General features: G+C 42.1%; 1 protein-coding gene across 1 annotated transcript in view; it reads left to right on the forward strand.

Moving 5' to 3' along the window:
* ANTXRL (ANTXR like) overlaps nucleotides 1-19,086 on the forward strand; it is a 62,864-nt gene that overhangs the window by 16,286 nt on the left and 27,492 nt on the right. The window contains exons 6-14 of the mRNA XM_063339072.1: nucleotides 746-825; nucleotides 933-1,001; nucleotides 1,204-1,284; nucleotides 1,387-1,447; nucleotides 7,679-7,777; nucleotides 9,934-10,003; nucleotides 11,135-11,213; nucleotides 15,527-15,622; nucleotides 16,343-16,381. Coding sequence (XP_063195142.1) covers nucleotides 746-825; nucleotides 933-1,001; nucleotides 1,204-1,284; nucleotides 1,387-1,447; nucleotides 7,679-7,777; nucleotides 9,934-10,003; nucleotides 11,135-11,213; nucleotides 15,527-15,622; nucleotides 16,343-16,381 — 674 coding nt within the window. The remainder of the gene's footprint in view (nucleotides 1-745; nucleotides 826-932; nucleotides 1,002-1,203; nucleotides 1,285-1,386; nucleotides 1,448-7,678; nucleotides 7,778-9,933; nucleotides 10,004-11,134; nucleotides 11,214-15,526; nucleotides 15,623-16,342; nucleotides 16,382-19,086) is intronic.

Below are 19,086 nucleotides of genomic sequence, written 5' to 3' on the forward strand. Positions count from 1 at the left end.
AGTTGATTGAGCCATGGTTTGCATATTAATTTGGTTTTATTTTGTTAATGTGTTGCCTTTTTCTAGGTAGTATTGTATTCTATATTGCATTACATACATAGCTATCCAAAATCTATGCAAGGTTTTCACTTAAGCTTAGGTGGGATATGAAATGTCTTATCACGAGACATGAATTTTCTTCAATGGACCTGATCTTAAGGTTTTCACACACTCAGAATTCCTGAGAACTTCACTGACAGCTCTTGTTGCTCAAGAAGTGTAGGGCTGAACCCCACTATAGAAGCACTCTTCATGCCGTGTTCAATGGGGTTGCACCTTGAAAGTCTAGTGGAGGGCAAGGTAGGATGGCAGGAAAGCTCCTCTTGCAGAGGTATCTCCTACTGCAGTCTCTGGACAAGGTTCGTGTAGAGACATGTTTGTCAAGAGAAGAGAGGAAACCTCTCCCTCTCTGCAGATCCATTTTGCCACTTCTCCACATGAAGGGGTGTAATCTGATGGGTGCTGTATTATACTCAGTACAGAGAAGTTTGTGTGCGGACCTTGCATAGGTTTTGGCTTACTGCATGCTATTATGCATCTGATCTTCAGATGCTATATCTCCAATAAAGTCTGTACAAATCAGGCTGAGTCTGGCTTTACGGTTTTGCATTTATTTGTCAGCCAAAAGCAATGCCTCACTTCAGACTTTTTTCATTGCTGAGTCCCGTGTTATACGTATGCAATCTGTTAACTGTCCTCCATGTAGGAGTTCGGACCGCTAGTGTGATTATTGCTCTGACGGATGGAGAACTGCAAGATGTTCAGTTTTATTATGCAGAACAAGAAGTAAGTCACCTTCACGTTTATCCAAACTAGCTTATGTCAAACCTATAGGCATTTATTGCTGGCTCCACTGATTATATGGCTTTGCACTTAATGGCAATTTTTTTTAGGCCAACAGAGCCAGAAGCTTTGGAGCTATTGTTTATTGTGTTGGAGTGAAAGATTTCAATGAAACTCAGGTAACTTTGCTTTCTTTCTTCTTGTTTTGTTTTTCTGTTATACTGTGCACAAGTAATAGCATCAGATGAAGGCATTTATTTAATTACTTGAGGCATAAATCATTTTGTGTCAGTATGATGTCTTTTAGCAAGTATGAAAGGGCCCAGTTTTGTTCACTGTAATTTTGTTTTCCTCATGATTTATGATTGTCTTTCTTTGCAGCTGTCAACAATTGCTGACAGCATCGATCATGTTTTTCCAGTTACGGGAGGCTTTTATGCCCTGAGAGGAACCATTGATTCAGTAAGTTGGGTATTCTGAAACCCAGAAAAGGACACCCTTTCCTGTATTAATAAAGCATAGATAAAAAGAATTGCCAAAAATGCTATTATCTAAATCTTTTAGATTCTCAAGAAATCTTGCATCGAGATCCTAGCGGCTGAACCATCGAGTGTTTGTGCAGGAGGTAAGTTTCCACAAGAACAATGTGATAAGGCAAATGAATGACAATGATGAAATGTCAGTAGCTACCTAATGTGGTATTGGAGCTGAAGCCCGTGGATGTGTTAGAGCATCCCCTCGGGCTGTGGCTAAAGCCCTGTGTGTTCCTTCTCACTTGAGGAAAAAAATTGTGCTGATAAACACGTAGCTTCTGTGGCTGAATGACAGCTTGGAGAGTTGACTGAGGTAGCACTAAGGGAATTGGGGATACTGCTTTTTAAATTATCTGAGAGAAGGAGGAGACATAAGTGATGTAAAGCCAGACTGCCAGAGGTGCTATAGAGTCTAGAGATGATGTCTCACAAATTTCTGGAAAGACTGCATTCCTGGGATCTGCTAGGACTCGTGAGCAGTTAGAAGAAGATTTTGCAAAACATTCACAGAAATCTCAGGTTTATTGAACCAGATATAATTAATTGCATAGGCCAAGGTGTACCTAGTGTGTTTTCCAAAGTACTAATGTTTTACTTATTCACAATGAAAGAGCCATGAGTGTATATGGTAAACGTGAAGAATCCCCAGAGGAGCTGTTGGTAATTTCATGCCTTTCATGTCTAGTATGTTTAACTTGGATTTGTTCTGGTTTACATTAGCAATTCACTTGCTGTGTTTCTGTCTACTTAAGAGGCTATTGCAGCAGAGTAAGAGTGACACCATAAGTTTGCTGGAAGGTACAGTTTACAGCATGGTTGTTTAGATCCAGTGTTTACTGTCTTGTGTTCATTTCCTTATACACCGTAAAAATGAGCATATAAAAATAAAATAGCGATGATGCATGAAAGCTGACCTCAAAAACAGATAAAAATAGGAAACTCAGGAAAAATCTAGTAAATATCACAGAGAAGAGAAATTGTTCACTCTTCATTTCCACATGTTGATCACAACATGATCTTGCCCTGAGTATTTCAATTTAAAATGAAATATCCTCGTATCTTTTGAACTATATCTAAATGTACAATTGTGGACTAGGCGTTTGTGATAAAATATTGTCTGTGGAAAAAATTAAAAACTGAATGATTTTGCTTTTAAAAATCTCCTTGTGGAGTTGATAAAAAAAATAATTTAAAGCTTTGACATTTCAAAGCTTTTTTTTTTATTTTATACTGATAAAGTCTTTCTTTTTTTGCTTGCTTTTTGTATATCAGGCAGTTTTTTGTACACCAGTTTATTGCAAGCTTTCCTGTTCACCAAAAATTGCAGTTAGCTACATGAAAATGTGAGTGTTCCAATAGGAGGGATTTCAGTAGTATTCTTGTAATTTTTTGGAACAATGTTAAGAATACTGGAAAGTTGAATTTGAAACCATTTTTTCGAATGGAAATTTGAAAACATTTTTCTAAAGTATTTGAGCAAATAAATTTTCAAGAGAAGATTTGCTTTTAAAAAATATTTGTTTCATAAAAAAGTAGAATTTTCTTTTTCGAAAGGAATCAGTTTGATTTCCGGTTCATGCATTCAAACCACTTCATTTTTTTGCCAAGCTTGCTAGGTAACTAGTTTATCACAACTGTGATTAAAAATAAAAAATAAAAAAAAAAATGTTGTATTACTTGCATCTGTAAAAATTTTTCGGTGTCTTTGTGGCTTTTGAATCAGACCAATATAAATCAGTCAGGACCATTTTCTGTGTGTATCGCTGCTGATTCAGCAAAATACCAGCACTTGTTTCACTTAAATTCTGAGGTTTGCTCTGTCCCTGTTTTCAAAGCCGTGCGGCAAAGGCTGGCGCGTGGTGAAGCGTGGTGCTGAATCACCAGGGCATGAAGACTTGGATCTTGCATGCTTGAAACTTTACTTATAGCAGCAGGGAGCTTGACAATAGGAGGAAGCCAAAACTGCAGCTCCGAATGGTGCATACTGTTCTGGTGGGTTAAATGGTCTTGACCACCAAGAATCAGGCCTGAAATAGTTCTTATTATGAGTCTAGTCCTGCAAGGCTTATCTGAAATGAACTCCTGGAAGAGATTTTATATTGTGAGGCTGCAAATATTTACACTTGTGCTTGGCTTTATTATCTATCCTTTGTTATCCCATTTACTTCAACATAGCCAAAGATTCATCTTTATAGCTTTGTGCACCACTGTCTCCTGGAGGGAATCTCCTGAGATTGAACAACTCTTTTCATGGTATGAATCCAGATCCTGAATCCAGTTCACTGGACAGTCCAATATAGTTCTACTGTATATGTAATGTAATTTATTTTTCAATGTCCTTTATTTGACTTTAACGCGAAAAGTACTGAAGCCTATGAAGTAATTTCAAAATTCTAATGCATTTCAAATTTAGGTAATTGCTAAGACAGTTTACTGATAATGTATAGGTAAGATATATAGCCATTGAATCCTATATAAAAATATTTATACACCTGCACTTAGAACTGGCTGAAAACTAGAGCATAAGATTTCCTAGAAATGCACCATTCCTCACCCTTTTTTTTTTCCAAGACAGTAATTTTATTAAAAAAAAAAAAACCCATATAATTGAAACTTGCATTTCAAAATTTTAGTTGAAAAATGGTAGACATTTTTAAAGAGTGCAATGTGTTATCACATTCTCCAGCAAAGAAGCTTGCTTGTTTACAGCCTTGAAATGTGGCTCTGTCCATGATTTTTGTATAAAACTTATCTGAGTGAGGAGGTGATAATCAGTTTGGCCTTTATCCAGCAGCATTACTAGTTTTTGGAATCTGGTATGAGATCATGAGGGCTTTTGTTGCTCTGTGGAAGCCAGTTGTGATCAGGGCTTAAAGCAGACTGACCCACTCCTTGTAACTGTTCTTGCAACTCATAATTACCACTGTGCTGGTGGTTATGGGTAATCTCGGCTTCATTTTTGACTTGCCAGAACTTTAGTAAAATGCTGATGAAACAATTTCCACATGGTGACGATTCCAGTTGGGGCTCTGGCTCTCTGTGACGAAGCTGTCTGGCAAGTCCATTTACAAATTGATCTCGTCATGTTGTGACAGCTATCTGATGCTTAATGCTTTTTGACCCTGCAAATTCATCGTCCCAAATGTGCAGCAATATAGTTGGGTCCTTCCTGTTCCCTCTAATTTAAAGTGACCAAGACATGCAGCCTGTAAACAGGCTATCAGTGTAGAATTGGAGGTGCCTCATATCCTGTTTGACAGCATCATTGCTTTGATTATGCTTACGGTACACGGATGTGATTGAAAGGTTTTGTTGGATGTGGCATCCTACTGGCCACATCAACTACCAGGTGTGGATGCAAGCCGTCAGCTTCTCATCAGAGTCACAGAAGCGAAGCCGACAGCGCAGCCAGCGCACACCAGCTTCAACCTACCATCTCGCTGCCAGCGCCGCCCGGTTATTTCAGTGCTGACCTTTTTCCCTTCGCTGTCTTGTCAAAAGCTACAATCTACGATCTGACAGTAACTAAGGAAGAAAAGGACGCAGTCAGAGCCAGAGCGCAAAATTAAATGGAATTAGCCATTTCAACAGACCATCATCCAGAACATGTTAATGCTCTGGAGCATCCAAAGGGGCAGGCTTCTTGACAGTAACAACCAAATCCAGTACCAGCTGTTCACATTTCCATGCAAGTCTGGTATTGAAACTATATTGTCAGCTTGTGTTGGTGGACAGGTTACTACCCAGTTAGTTATTAATGACTGACTGTGCAGAGTGGCAGTGATGGTGAAAAGAAGGGCAGGAGAGGTAAACTGTCTTGACAAGACTAAACTTCTAGATGTAGCTTTTACCTTTGATGTTTTGTGTTGAAAGTCGCTTACTTGCTGCATCTTTTTAAAGCCACTGAAATAGCTATCAATTATGCCTTTGTGGTTGCTGCCTTTTAAGACCATTAATTCGGGAGAGGAGAAAAAAAAAAGTAAGTGCAATTTTATTTCAGCAAGCTGCTTTTATAATATAAAATTAAGAGGAAAAAATAAATTATCTTAGCTGGGTGTTCAAGTCGCTGTGGAGTAGGCTGGCTACAAGCAAGTTTGTGGTAATGCATGGTCCCAGGCAGGTAGTTCTGGCGCGTGGGCAGAGGCCCCGTTGCCCTCAGGGCTGACCATGACTCCGAGCTCTGCTGGCAAAAAAAGGGATGCTCATCAAGAATAACTCTCAGCATATCAACTGGGTTAGTTGTGGAATGGCTCAAGGCATGAATCAAACTTAGAGTAACTCCAGATTCTTACTGGAGTAAGAAGCAGCTGAATCTGCCCTACAGTCCATTTTTCCTTGTTTTAAAGAAGCGCCCTCCACCCCCAGTGGGAACCAGGAGGTATAACCCTTCCCTTAAAAAAGAGCCCGAATTGTGATGCTGGCTTTGTGTGTTTGGCTTGTGATGGTGCTCAGTGAGGTCTCAAATTTGATGGTCTTTTTCAGCAAAGTGCCAAAGCATGTGTTTCACTTCAATATGCACTCCAGTAGATATTTTCTTTTTCCCCTCCCAAAATATCTTCTGATTCCCGTGTTCCTTGCAACCTGTGTCAGTTCAGAGCACTGCTCTAAGGGAAGTTACCACGAGGAAAGCCAGAGTGTGGGTTTCCAGTGCTTGATCATAACTTGTGCATGCCCTTGTCCAATTCACCCAGAGTTGCGTTAGACCTCAATGTAGTGAGAATGTGTTTTCGGCAAGAACAAACTGTTTGTACGGAAAAGTTGAAGCACTCCACATCCTCATGCTAGCTTGTCTTGCAGTAACTTGATAGTGAAGAGCAGGCAGACTAAGCTGAATATGTATTTCAGCCACCTTTTGGGCCTCATGTAGTGTTATCCAAAGAGAACTTCTTCCTCCAAAGCATACAAATAACATGGCAGTACATCATATGAAATGTTATCAGAAGCCAGATCTCGTATCACTAAAAGTTAGGTACAGCTCCCCTCAATCCTATCAACATTGTTTTCCTCTAATTTTTAGTATGTTGGTCAAAATGTAATTGATAATGCATGTGGACTTGTTCATGATGGTTTTGCTTGCTGCTAGTGGAGAACTTCTATGCAGTTTATTCTTATTTTTCTGTGTGTAGCTTGAAGATTAATTGATCCTGTGTTGTGCTGCTGTCCCCCTGGTATTGGGCTGATCTCAAATGCTGCTCAGTAGCTGGTGTAAGCGATCTCTGTGGAGGACTCAGCTGAAGCAGGAGATTTATGTATGAAAGTGCAGCTGCTTCTGTGCTTTCCCTTGCTGTGTGCCGTGGGTGTCTGCTGTCAGCTGGCTTCTTCTGTGTAGCATCAAAGGGAGTTTCAAAAATACATTTGGCACAGAACAAATTTGTAACGTCTCTTCACCTGTCTGCATTATCTCCTTGATCTGCTTGAGGTTAGGATGGCTCTACAGAGGGACCTGGAGAGACTGGCTCAATGGGCCAAGGCCAATGGTATGAGGTCCAACAAGGTCAAGTGTGAGGTCCTGCACCTTAGGTCACAACAACCCTGTGCTACAGGCTTGGGGCAGAGTGGCTGGAAGGCTGCCTGGCAGAAAAGAACCTGGGTGTGTTGGTCAACATCTGGCTGAATATGAGCCAGCAGTGTACCCAGGTGGCCAAGAAGGCCAACAGCGTCATGGTTTGTATCAGAAATAGTGTGGCCAGCAGGACTTAGGAAGTCATCGTCCCCCTGTACTCAGCACTGGTGAGGCTGCATCTTGAGTACTGTGTTCAGTTTTGGGCCCCTCATTACAGGAGGGACATTGGGGTGCTGGAACATGTTCATAGAAGAGCAACGAAGCTGGTGGAGGGTCTAGAGCACAAGCCCTATAAGGAGCAGCTGAGGGAACTGGAGTTGTTTAGCCTGGAGAAGAGGAGGCTTGGGGGAGACCTTATTTGAACAGAGCTGCTGCTGAAAGCCAAGTGCCATCTGGTGTGTGGAGGTAGGAGGAAGGACTTGTGGTTAGCAACGGTGTCTGGCCCAAAAGCCATGGAGGAACCATGAAATGACATCAGCCATGTCAGACTCACAGTATTACTGTGGCACCTTTAATTAAGGCATTGGGGGGTCAATGGGATGCTTGCGGGAGGAGCCTTGAGATGAGTGTTGCTCTGTGAAGCACCAGTGCCGCTATGGCACTCTCGGCCATTGCTGCTGAATATTGAGAGTGTCAGTGTGAACGTTTTGATTCAGGTATAGTGCAGAGAACTGCCATTGTCCTGTCGTACTTCAGATCATTCTGGAAAGAAATGCTGTATTTGAGCTATTTTTCACAACTTTCCTGTTTTTACTTACAGAATCCTTTCAAGTTGTGGTAAGAGGCAACGGCTTTTATCATGCAAGAAATATTGACCAGGTACTCTGCAGCTTCAAGCTCAATGACAGCCTTACTATCAGTAAGTTTGCAGGCTAATGGATTCCAGTGTCCCCTGTGGCTGTGTCACCTCATGAGCGATAGGTGGCACAGCCCACCTCTTGTCCGTGTTGGGGGACTGCTTGCAGTGGATGTGGGGGGATCTGGGAGGGGATCTACACCTAACAGAAGTTTGAAATTTATCCTTATTCAATCCTGTGGGCATTGTGTCGTGAGGGCTTTCGTGGGGTGTGCTGCTGCCCAATGAATTTCAGTGTCATTGCAATGATGCATATAGGTGATGCATACAGCCAGTGAGGACTGGGTATCAGGCTTTAAGAGGGAGAAGTAAAATTGCTCTCTAATCCCTTGTTCATCACCAGTAAAAAGAAATAATGCTATCTTGATCCCCTGCTGCTGTCTTCAGACTGTTCACTAATTCAGGAGACACTCACCATAAAGCTCCATTCCTCTCTGACACCAGTTGTTGGGCTCATCACAGAAAGCATGTAACGTGGAAACTCCCTGTCATCACTGTGCCAAACGGGGTCTTTTGTTTGCTGTCTCAGCAGCCAGGCGAAGGACTGAATGGCCAAAAAAGATTGAGTGTCCAGTTTCTCAGCAGTCTTCTCTTATTCCTGAGAAGCAGTGTATGGCTGGCAGGGTGAAGCACAGTGTGGGGAGGGGAGCTTTGCTCCTGTTCTGTATATGCTACCCTTGTTGGCTGAGCACAGTAGAGGCTTTCATATCCTGTCGCGGTCAGACTGGTGCCTTCCCTAGCAGTGAATTCGCTTACAAGAAGGGAGCACATGAATCGCTCCTTCATTTCCCATCCTAGTTGCCTACGTGGAGGCTGCATTAAATAAACTCTGGTGGTCTTGCTCTCATTCCACTTACAGATACCCTTTTCTAGGGATCTGTTTCTTGTGGTTTACCAGGTAGACAGACTTTTGGTTTTTCCTTCCATGTCCCTAATGCACTGGCACCTTGACTGGACTTCACACACTGAGCGGTGACCTGGGCCTGGAAGTACGCAGGAGGAGAAATATCCTAATTCCACATCTTCTCCATGCTGTGTTCTCCTTGGGTTAGGTCTGCAACACTGATCTATGCTGACTGGCTTTTTTCCCCTTAGGCTGGCCCTAAAACATGCAACTATAATTTTCACAGTCTCATCTTTGCCGAAGCAGGGAAATGAACTTTGTCTTCAGGTGTACTTGGGGTGGGTGAAGCCTGAAGGAACAACTCTCATATCTGTTGTTGCTCGAGTTAATTTTTTTCTTTTTGCCTAGGTAGAAAGAGTAATCAAGCCTCTAAGGTTTAAATGAGCTGACAGCTTTTACCAGCCCCTAATTCACTTGGCTTGGACTTTTGTGGACCAGTCTTTCCCTGGACTAGCACCTTAGCTGCTTTGCTGGGCCATTCGGAGTTAACGTCTGGTCACAGCAGTGACTTGTCTGCTCTTGTGCCTCAATTTATGCACTTTTAGTGGAGCGGCATTGCAGGATTACTGCTGTGGCTCCTCTTAGTGTTCATGGCGCTTGGAATTCTGGGTGTGGCTTTTGAAAGCAACAGGATTAGCACTGCTTATTCTTGGAGCAGCAGAGTGCAGGGAGGCAGGAAAACACCCATTGCCTTGCTTTTGATTGCCTGTATCAGTTATGGTCCCCTTCTGCCTGTCTCCCATATATGACCAAGCAAGTTGGTTATTTTTTTTTGTTTGTTTTTTCTTTTCCCCTCTGGTGTCTGTCCACTTCAGTCCCATCCCACCTCTGTTATTCCTTTTCCTTGGGCTCAAACAGTGAAGCTTTGGCTTCTCCTGTGCTTGTGTTTGGAAGTGGGTATGCAGAAGTTGAACCCTATACTAATATGAGTAGAGTTTGCATGCACTTGTCAGACAGACAAGATGAACGTTTCTCAAAGCTGGCTTCCAAATGGCTGATCACTGCTGTCAGGAACAGAGATGTACTCCCATTTCTTAGTGGTGGTGTCTCTAACCTGATAACATTATATGGGCATCAACAAGAATGGTCATCCCAGTACTTGGCTTTGTAATCAGTACCATTGGGGAATACTGGTACTTGCCTATATACTGAACTGATCTGTAGCTCTTGCTGGTGTTAACAGTTCTCCAGGGGGTGGTCTGCTTGGTGCAGTTTCTTTTTTTCATCCGTAACAGTTATATTCATTTCTTTTCAGATGAAAAGCCAACCCTTGTTCATGATACTTATTTACTTTGTCCTGCCCCAGTGATAGAAGATGCTGGACAGTAAGTATTGCTTTCCAGCACGTGTCAAGAGAGAGGGGACTTCTGGATGAGGATGTCATTACTGAGCTAAGAGCTCAGAATTTTGCCCAAAGTGCAAAGCTAATAAATTTGTGTGCGTGTGGCAGGATTACCTCCATCCCCTTTGTGCCAAATCCTCTCCTAGTATGAGCCAGCATAGCTCTATTCAATGTTTTGTCTTTAGCACAGCTTAATCAAAGGCCTTGTTGGACCATGGTCCCGAATTATAGAATGGTAATTTCTCCTCTGTTCCTACATCCTGTTTTTTCAGACCAAAGGTAATTGAATTCCAGGCAAACTTTTCATTTTGGTTGAAAAGAGATGCTTGATTTGAATTCCTTTGCTGCTGTTGTAGATGTTGCTTCTTGTCTTTTGCCCTGCTCAGGCTCACATTGGTATTTTTCAGTTGTTGTAATCTTGCAGACTGCTGGAAGAGATGGCACGAGGCCCTGCCTTCCCCCTGGGTGATCTTGTGGGTGCTTAAATACTGCACTAGGGGTGAGGGGCAATGCCTCCCTTCCCTATCCCATTTGTGGGTGAGGGAAAGTTGTTTGGTGGGATTTTTGTGGGCTTTGTTTGTTTGATCGTTGTTTGGTTGGTTTTTTTCTCAGACTTTCTCTGATACTGGAGAATGGCTATGGCCAGATTCTTTTTCCACTGTCATTTTGGTGTTTTTACCCCTTGACCTCATTGCAAGTGTTCTGGATTTGCTTGGATATAAAAGAAAACGCGTTCTGTCTCCTTAAGCTGCAGAAGGGGTTTAAAAAAAAAAAACAAACTTAAATTTTCTTGTGCTATCTAAGGTACTATTGCAAACGTCTGAGACTTTATGTTATGACTCACTGTCCTAGTGGCCTTTGCCCCAGGTGGGATGGTGGTTTTTTAATAAAGAGCGTATGCCCCAACTCAATTAAGCCAACATAAAAAGAATAGCTCCTGGGTAGGCAGAGGGACAAATGCAGGTAAGCACTTGAAGCCATGAAAATGCCTTGACTCAGCAGGGCATGTTATCCATGCGTGTTCATGAGCCAATGGCTAAAACACAGCCAGAATAAAGGGAACAATGGGTATAAAGATGACACTAAAAATAAGTGTATGTGTTTTGTGCTTTAGGGTGGTTTTCCTACAAGTCAGCATGAACAACGGGCTCACATTCATCTCCAGCTCTGTCAGCATCACCAGCACACAGTGTGTAAGTAATTGCAATGGGGCTTGACAGAGAAACCATGAGATCTTAGAAAGAGACGGTGGCTCTTCAGGCAAAGCCTCCTTGAGTGAGCATGAGCTCTCTATGGCTTCTGCATTATGGTTATTGATGGGATCCCAGCAGTTCTTTGAAAAATAACCAGGGCTAGTTAAGATTAAATCATTTTTGATGATGCATAGATCATGATAGATTTACTGAATAAAAAATCATAACAAAGGCACCCTGTCCATTCCTATCCCAGGAAATAGAGATCCTCAAAGCTAGGATCTGACTAGAAGGGAATCTGTGAAAATGAAGGAAAGATCATCATGAAGCAACACCCTGTTGAGCTTTGGAATCCCTTATGGGACCTGGGGTGAAAGGTGCAACTGCCAGGGCTTGGATCTGGAAGGGACACAGCATGGAAGGTCCTCTAAACTTACATGATTATTTTTTTGGTTGGAGCTTACAGCGTTTGTTCTTAGACCCTCACAATTTGCCTTTGCTAGTTCAGGATTCATTAAGGTGTTTTTACAGTTTTAGTGAGAGGAGCTGGTTCCTTTTCTCCTGATGTCACAAGAGATGACCAGGAAGAGAGGGAAGCTTTTTGGGATGAGCGTCTTGATAAAATGCTGCTGCTCAGCATAGCCAAGGGAGAATGTGCTGCTGTGGGACAGCAGTGGTTGCAATATGAGCATCTACTGGTCAAAAAGACCACCTATCTTTAGGTGGAGCATCAGGGACCAACAGCTAGAAGTGGTCCTTTAGCAAAATCTGATTTTAGAATCAAACAATCAAAATGAAGAAGCTGACTACTGGATAAGCAGTCATCGCCTTTGCCTTGGAGTAAAAATAGGCAACACCCATAGCTGGTGCAAGCAAGTACAGTAGCTAAAGATTTGGCCTTGTGCTTGTGGATGAAATAAAGTTTGGTCAAGGACCTGATAGCAAACAAATTGTATCAAAGTTGAGCTTTATTATTATTAGTGTCAAAAGGACTTTTATAACCTATGCCAAATGCTGTCATATTGGTTTGGAATCATTGTTGGCCTTTTTGACAGCTGCAGAACAGAAGGGAAGGAAGGAAGAAAGAGGCAGTGACTGGAACTTGCAAATCGCATTTTCTGATGTTTGGAGTAATGAAGCTGGGAAATCTCACACCAGATTGCTGAAACAGTCCGGGTGTGGGGACTCAGAATTTATCAGAGATGTTTGCTGCTTCACCTGATTATTTTTATTTTTTCAAAACTTTTCCTCCAAATTTTCTACACTGAAGACTGATGTTTTCACATGTTATTTCCCTCTTCTACCTCGGATACAATAAAACCTTTTGAGTCTGCAGTGAAACACAAGTGCTAACTGATGTGTTTAGTTACCCATATGTAATTCATTTCTAATGAAGACTGAAGTCTTAGCCCTAGCTGGGGTTCCTACAGGCCAGAGTGTGGACGGAGGAAGCTTTCCTCTCGATAGCCTTAGGATAGAGAGAGGAATCCAATCTCCAGTCCTGTCAATCTGACGATTTTTGACCAGCCTCTTGCAGATTGAATGTGAAGGAGGCAGGGAGCCTGATTCTCAGCTGGTACACGAAAAGACTGTCTCACTCCAGTTACATCCCATAAGCAAGGAGGTTGGCAGTTCAGTTTCCAACTTTGTCTTAATTTCATGCATTTCACTCTTCTTGTTTTAGACACTCCCTCCATTTCCTTTCCTCTCCCGTTTCCTTTTCTGTGGGTGGCAGTCAGCTGGCCTGCTCAGCTCTTCTCCCCAGCTGGCCCTTCTATCCTTTCTGTACAGTAAGTATCTTCACTTTACTCCTAAAGCCTCTGTGTGATCGCTGTGCTTGTTTCTGTTCAGCTGCATGAAGTCTGCTATTTCCTTTTTGAAGTCCAGCTTCACTACAATGCTTTGTATATTTAATCGTTAAAAGAGGACTCTTTAACTTCTTGCTGCCAGCAGCTCCTGGGCTGCTGCTGGCAAATGTCTCCACAGTTTATATGAGCACTTAGCATGGGAAAAGCAATGCCTGGGAACAAAGACTACAAAACAAGGAGGTAACGTGTTTCTGGAGTAACAGTAGCGGTGGTAAGTGCATCTGTGGCTCATGCACTGCATTGCTACTGTGCTTGGATTTGTTTTTAAGGCATGTAGCAATACCTCTTAAAGTTATGCTTGACTTTTATTCATCCTTTTCTCAGCAAACTGACTTCACTGGGAATTCATGCCTCTCAGGTGTCTGCTTTCCAGAAGCATTAGTGCTACATGGGGCCAGAGAAGGGAACTGCAGCTGCATAGTGTGTCTTCTAACAGGACTCCTTTGAGTACAGGGTCTGGCACACGTCGCAGCACTCCACCTTGTCTTTCTTCTGCTCCCTGACCAAATGAATGAGGAGAGCTAAATAGTGTATCCCAGAACAAGTCAGTTTGTCGCACCTATAACAATAAGGCACAGACTAGTGGAGGGATGGTGATGCTGTGACACAGAGATATGGAATACTGGGCTACCTGCCTAAAAGCGTGGAGTAGGAGCTGTGGTTTTGTTAGTCCCGTCTTGAACATGTCAGTCCTGACAGCTCTAGGATTTGGCCTGAGGAAGAACTAGGTACCACCCAAATCAGCCACTTGGGATCTCACCCAGACTTTGCTAAACTCTTATCAGCTGGTACTTTAGTTTCCACCCTCAACCTTTTCATTGTCCGAGGGGAAAACAAACCCACTTGGAACAGTGAAGGGAACTCCTGTTGTAAAAGGGGCTAAGCATCAGTTTCTGGTGTTATGGGAATTCGGCAAGTAGTTTCAGATTTACTAAGGTGAATCTCATGGACATTATCCTCAATAAATCTTTGGAACTTGCTTTCTTTCCGTTTATCCTCCCACCTATCCTTCTTTGAAAATCTCTTCTCTAGCCAGCTCCTATTCCCTCAGCCCGATTCACAGATCTTTCTTTAAGTGCTTTTCACATCTTCCTAGTCCCTGGATATCCTGTAGTTTGCTGAAAGGTTTTGCCTGTTCTGTGGTACCACAAGTTGCTGGTGAATCAGACCTCCTCGCAGGCTCTGAAAATCTACAACTGAGGAAGTTTCTTTTCCCAGTATAAAAGAAATGGCTGGAGAACCTTTTCCCAGTATAAAAGAAATGGCTGGAGCACCTAAGCTCTTCTTAACCTCATCCCAGAGCCCAGTGTAGTCTGAGAAAATGGCATGTCCCAGCATGCCACTGCCCATCCGTAACAAATGTTTAATTTCCAAAAAGCCATGTGCTGTGTATGTTCTGCAGGGGCCAAGCAGCATATGAAGACCCGCTTTCCTGTACGCATCAGGACAACACACAGAGTTAGTACTTCTTCTGAACACACAGACATGAAATGCTCTGAGTGCAAGGAGTCCATCAAGATTTACCCAGGAAAATCAGAGTTGTGATTCTCTTTTGTTGAGTGGCTGCTCTGAAAAGCTAATTTCACGTGTTAGCACTTGATATTTTTTTTATTTTTCTTTAAATCCTAGTCCTTTTGAAGAAAATTTAACTTCTATTTTGAACGTAGACCCTTAGCTGTCTGGCCCCAGAGTCCCACTGTTACTGTTCTCTGTAGAGAAATAGATGGAATATAAGAATCGGGAATGGTTAAGATCATGATTACAGCATGTCATTAACAACAGTCAAACCAGCCACAGGATGATTACCAAGAACCGGCAGTATTAAGGACTAGTTTGCATAAGCACACAGGCTGGGGTTGTGTGTGCGGTTTGAGTCAAGGCAATGTGGGCAGGCTTGGGAGCTGATGAGGCTGAGCGAGTAAGTTGTCCTCTGTTCTGTGATGTTGGTATGTGAACAGTTACCCATAAGCTCTTAGCTCCAATATTTCCATGCTTTGAATATCAGCATTTACATATTCTGCATCTCTAGTCATGAAAGGTTACTCCGCACACCTTGGAGTCTGTGGTCAGGTATTTTGAAATACCCCTCTGACAGTATTAAGGGACCTGTTAGCACAGTTTGGGAATAGTTTGCATATAAGTTTAGCACCCTTGAATCTAGTGGGCTATAAGAATACCATAAACTTATACATAAATTATACATATATATATGTATAAACACCACAAACAGGAGGTGCATCCCTGAATCATGACTTCAAATAAAGATTTGCCACACTGAATACTGACGTGACCCTAACGAAAATAGTGATTGACTGCACAATCTATCGGAGACCTTGTAACGAGGGAAACTTGGCTCATTTTCCCCAGTCTAATTGTGTAACGTAAGGGCTCCTGCCTTGTTTGTGACACATGCAGATAACTCAGAAGTAATCATCTTGTTTGCAGCTGACTGGGACCATCCTTTTCATTGCTCTCCTGATTCTCTTTCTGCTGCTGGCTATGGCTCTCCTTTGGTGGTTCTGGCCCCTTTGCTGTACAGTGGTAAGTACAGGTTTTTATTATTTTGATTGGTTTCATCTCTTCTCTGTGAAGGCATAGAGTTAGTGTGTTGAAGTGGGTGGCTAACTTCGTTTAAGAAAAATGCTGCCAGGTTTGTAAGGCCCTAATTCAACAAAATGCTTTAAGTGCTTGTCTAAGCACGGGTCTGTCTTTTTTGAATGTTGCAAGGCCTATGTGATTTTGACACTGAATGAGAAGTTTAAATGAGCTTGTGGACGTGGCTGAAGTTTCTATAGGGATCAAGACCTCCTTAGAACAAGATTTGAAACCTGCTGCAGAAAAGTGTAATGGAACCAATTTACTAATACAGGCATGAGCTGATACGGTCCTTTTTAGAGACAAGAGTTAGGCTTTCTTTTCCTTTTTTTTGGTTTGTAGGAGCTGCAGATTCTGAGTGAATATTACCAAGCACTAGCTTGGTAATCACATGACATTAAGGCAGAACTACCAGGATACAGAGCTGTATTACGAGTTACTTAATAAGGCACTTATTGGGTAGTTCGATGTGATAGATTTAGTTTCTCATCTGCATTTATTTTATGCCTGCTGAAAAGCAGTGGGGCTAATGATGGGATTGAATATGGGGAAAACTGACCAGGGCAACCTTTTTGAGATATGAGCAAGAAAGCAGAGAGGGCATAGCATTGAGATGGACGAACCCTACCATTAACTTGGTTTTCTCCCATTGTTTATATATTCCAGGTGATCAAGGAGCCGCCACCACCACCACCTCCAGAGCCTGTAAGTATACTATTTTTGAGCTGTTATACTGTCTGCAGCCACTGTAGTGTATTGTGCTGCCCAGGAACATCAGCCCTGTAGGTGTCTTAATGACACCTTGAAGGCTGTGGGAGGAAGTCTTCTGGGTCAGGACAGTTATTTTCTGCCTTCTGCCCTTTTTATATACATACTGCAAGATTATTTCTGTCCACAGAGAAAATAGTGGCATAAATCAGAAATCCACAGACCAACAGTTCCTATGGTATTTTATTCCTTCTGCTGAGCATCAAACAGGTGTGTAAGCAAACCTTTGCTTCTCAAGCTGTGCTGAAAGCTCTCCCTCCTCCACTAAAACTGGTGTTGCACTCAGCAGGAGTTTAGCCCAGATTGGCAGTAAGGAACAAAGGCTGGCAGCTGGAAGAAAGGACAGTGAAGGCCACGTTCTTGTGGCTTTGCTACAGGAGAGGGAGGCAAGAGCCTGCTCTGGCTGTGGTTCTGCTGCAGTGTGACCTTTGGAAGGACACTTAGCCTTTCTCCATTTAGGTTGGGAGCTGTTTGAGGCAGGGTTGTGTTTCACTGTTTTTGGGACAGTAGCACAATGATCCTGACCTCAGCTTAGTTTCACTGTACTAATTTCATGAAAATAATAGTAATAAATGAAAGTACCTCCAGAGAAAACTCATACTTGCCTTTCTTTCCTAGGCATAGACAGTTAAATGATGGAAAAATACTTGCCTAACCCACAAGAGAAACTTGAAGTTTGCTGCTAACTTGCTGTAACTTGGCATGAATATCAGGAGGCAACCACAGCTGCTGTCTTGAGGTTGCCAGAGGCCACGATCACTGTGTATGTGATCCTGTTGCTTGTCCTGGGCAGCAGCACTGTGACAATTTAACTTTAGAATATGCACCAAAAATCATGCTGGTTTTAGGGTGATTAGTGTTTTCATGAAGCATGCAATTGCAGCCATGCTGTGTTTGACGGAGGTTCCAGAGAGCATTGCACCCCTGCAGCAGAGTTCCCAGATGCTTTGTGATTATTATGATCAGCAGAGATTTTAAATGCAATCAAAAAGACTGTGAGCTGACGTAAGCCTCCAGGAATAACACAGAATACAGATGGTATCCATCCCTTTACTTGGCCTTGTCTTTATCCAGTATGGAGAGTTTTTTCGTTATACTCAGCACTAGCCTTGCTAGGCATGGTGACCTGCCCTTTAGCTCATATAGTCTGGTATTTCTGCTATCTAAAACTTGTTCTAAAGTGCAAGTATTAGATTTCCATTACTTTTCAAAATGTGTGTGGTAGCTGTTGATGTTGCTTAGCTATGTGTTCAGTGTAGGGGATATTTGGTAAAAATCCTTTATCAGTTGGAAAAATATCAGCCATCATGATTAACTGTGTCCTGCTACTGTCAGGCTTGCCAGCAATAGGGGTTGTTAAACATGAAGTCTTGAAATCTGTGTTACATTGCATGGAGGATGCAGGATATATTATGTAGTACTCAAGTTCACAGCGAAATCAAATATAAATGAATTAAAACTGCTGATGTAGTTCACTGGGTAATGCTTTAGATGTGGCAGGAAATTTGATAAAATTTGTGTATTTCTCTTAAAAAAAAAACAAACAAAAAAACCAACAAAAAACACCAAAACAACAACAAAACCCAACACCAAATGACAGTGCCTTTCTTGTATATTTATTTCCCCGATTTAGTATTAAAAAAACCACCACCAACAACAAAAAAAAAACCAACAACAACAAAAAAAAAACACATGAAAAAACCAAACCAAAAACCCCAACCCCCCCTTACTAGTTAATGAAAATGCCAACTCTAGTCTGGCCCAGCCATACTAAAAAATTTGTTGGAGGAACTGACCCATGAACCATAGCTGAGAGATCAGGTGTCACTGAATGGAAATACCTTTCTTCAAGGCATAATCTAAGAGTTTAACATGAAAGAAAAAAAAAAAAAATTAAGGCATGTTTTCTAAAAGCTGTTATTGGCTTTTGGACTCTCAATTTCTTTTATGTTCCAATTGAAACATGGAGGGCAATTTTGAGAAAATGTCGCTTAGTAATCTGACAATAATTTGTGTCCTTCTGTAGTATTTGGATTTCACTTGATTTTTGTTGTTCTGTTTTAGTTTTTTAAGTAAAAAATAAGTCCGGGCAATGTAACTAGAAACATACTTGTACTGATGAAAACTAGCAGAGAACACTGCGCGTGGCCTGTCCAAGAGCAGCATGCGTATCTGCCTGTCAACACGAGGTGTAGTTATTTGTCTTTATATTAAAGAGTGTGAGGGACGAAGGTGGTATTATAGAAGGCTTGTTGGGCACTTTCCTCTATCATGTATGTACTTGGAAAGTGTCATGGTGTGACTTTCAGCTGCCTCAACTCAGTGTAATGATAGGAACTCTGAGAAATCCCAGTGACTTCTATCAACTCAAGGTGATAGAGCTGGAGATAAGTTCCCAGGGCTGTCGAACCAGAAACACTTGCCAGCTTTTAGTTATGCAAGAACAGAACAATGACCCTGAAGTAAAACCCTGATTCAGACTCTCCCATGTTCCAGAAAAAAAACCCTACAGTCTTTATAATTGCAGATCAAAAACTCTGGATCTGAGGTTCCTGACAATTCGGAGATACTCAGTCTGAGTCCTGGTTCCAAACTGTACAACTCGAGCCAGACTCTACAAAGAAACAATCAGCTTAGGGTAA

The sequence above is a fragment of the Chroicocephalus ridibundus genome, chromosome 6 (assembly GCF_963924245.1).
Source record: "Chroicocephalus ridibundus chromosome 6, bChrRid1.1, whole genome shotgun sequence".
NCBI classification, from domain to species: Eukaryota; Metazoa; Chordata; class Aves; order Charadriiformes; family Laridae; genus Chroicocephalus; species Chroicocephalus ridibundus.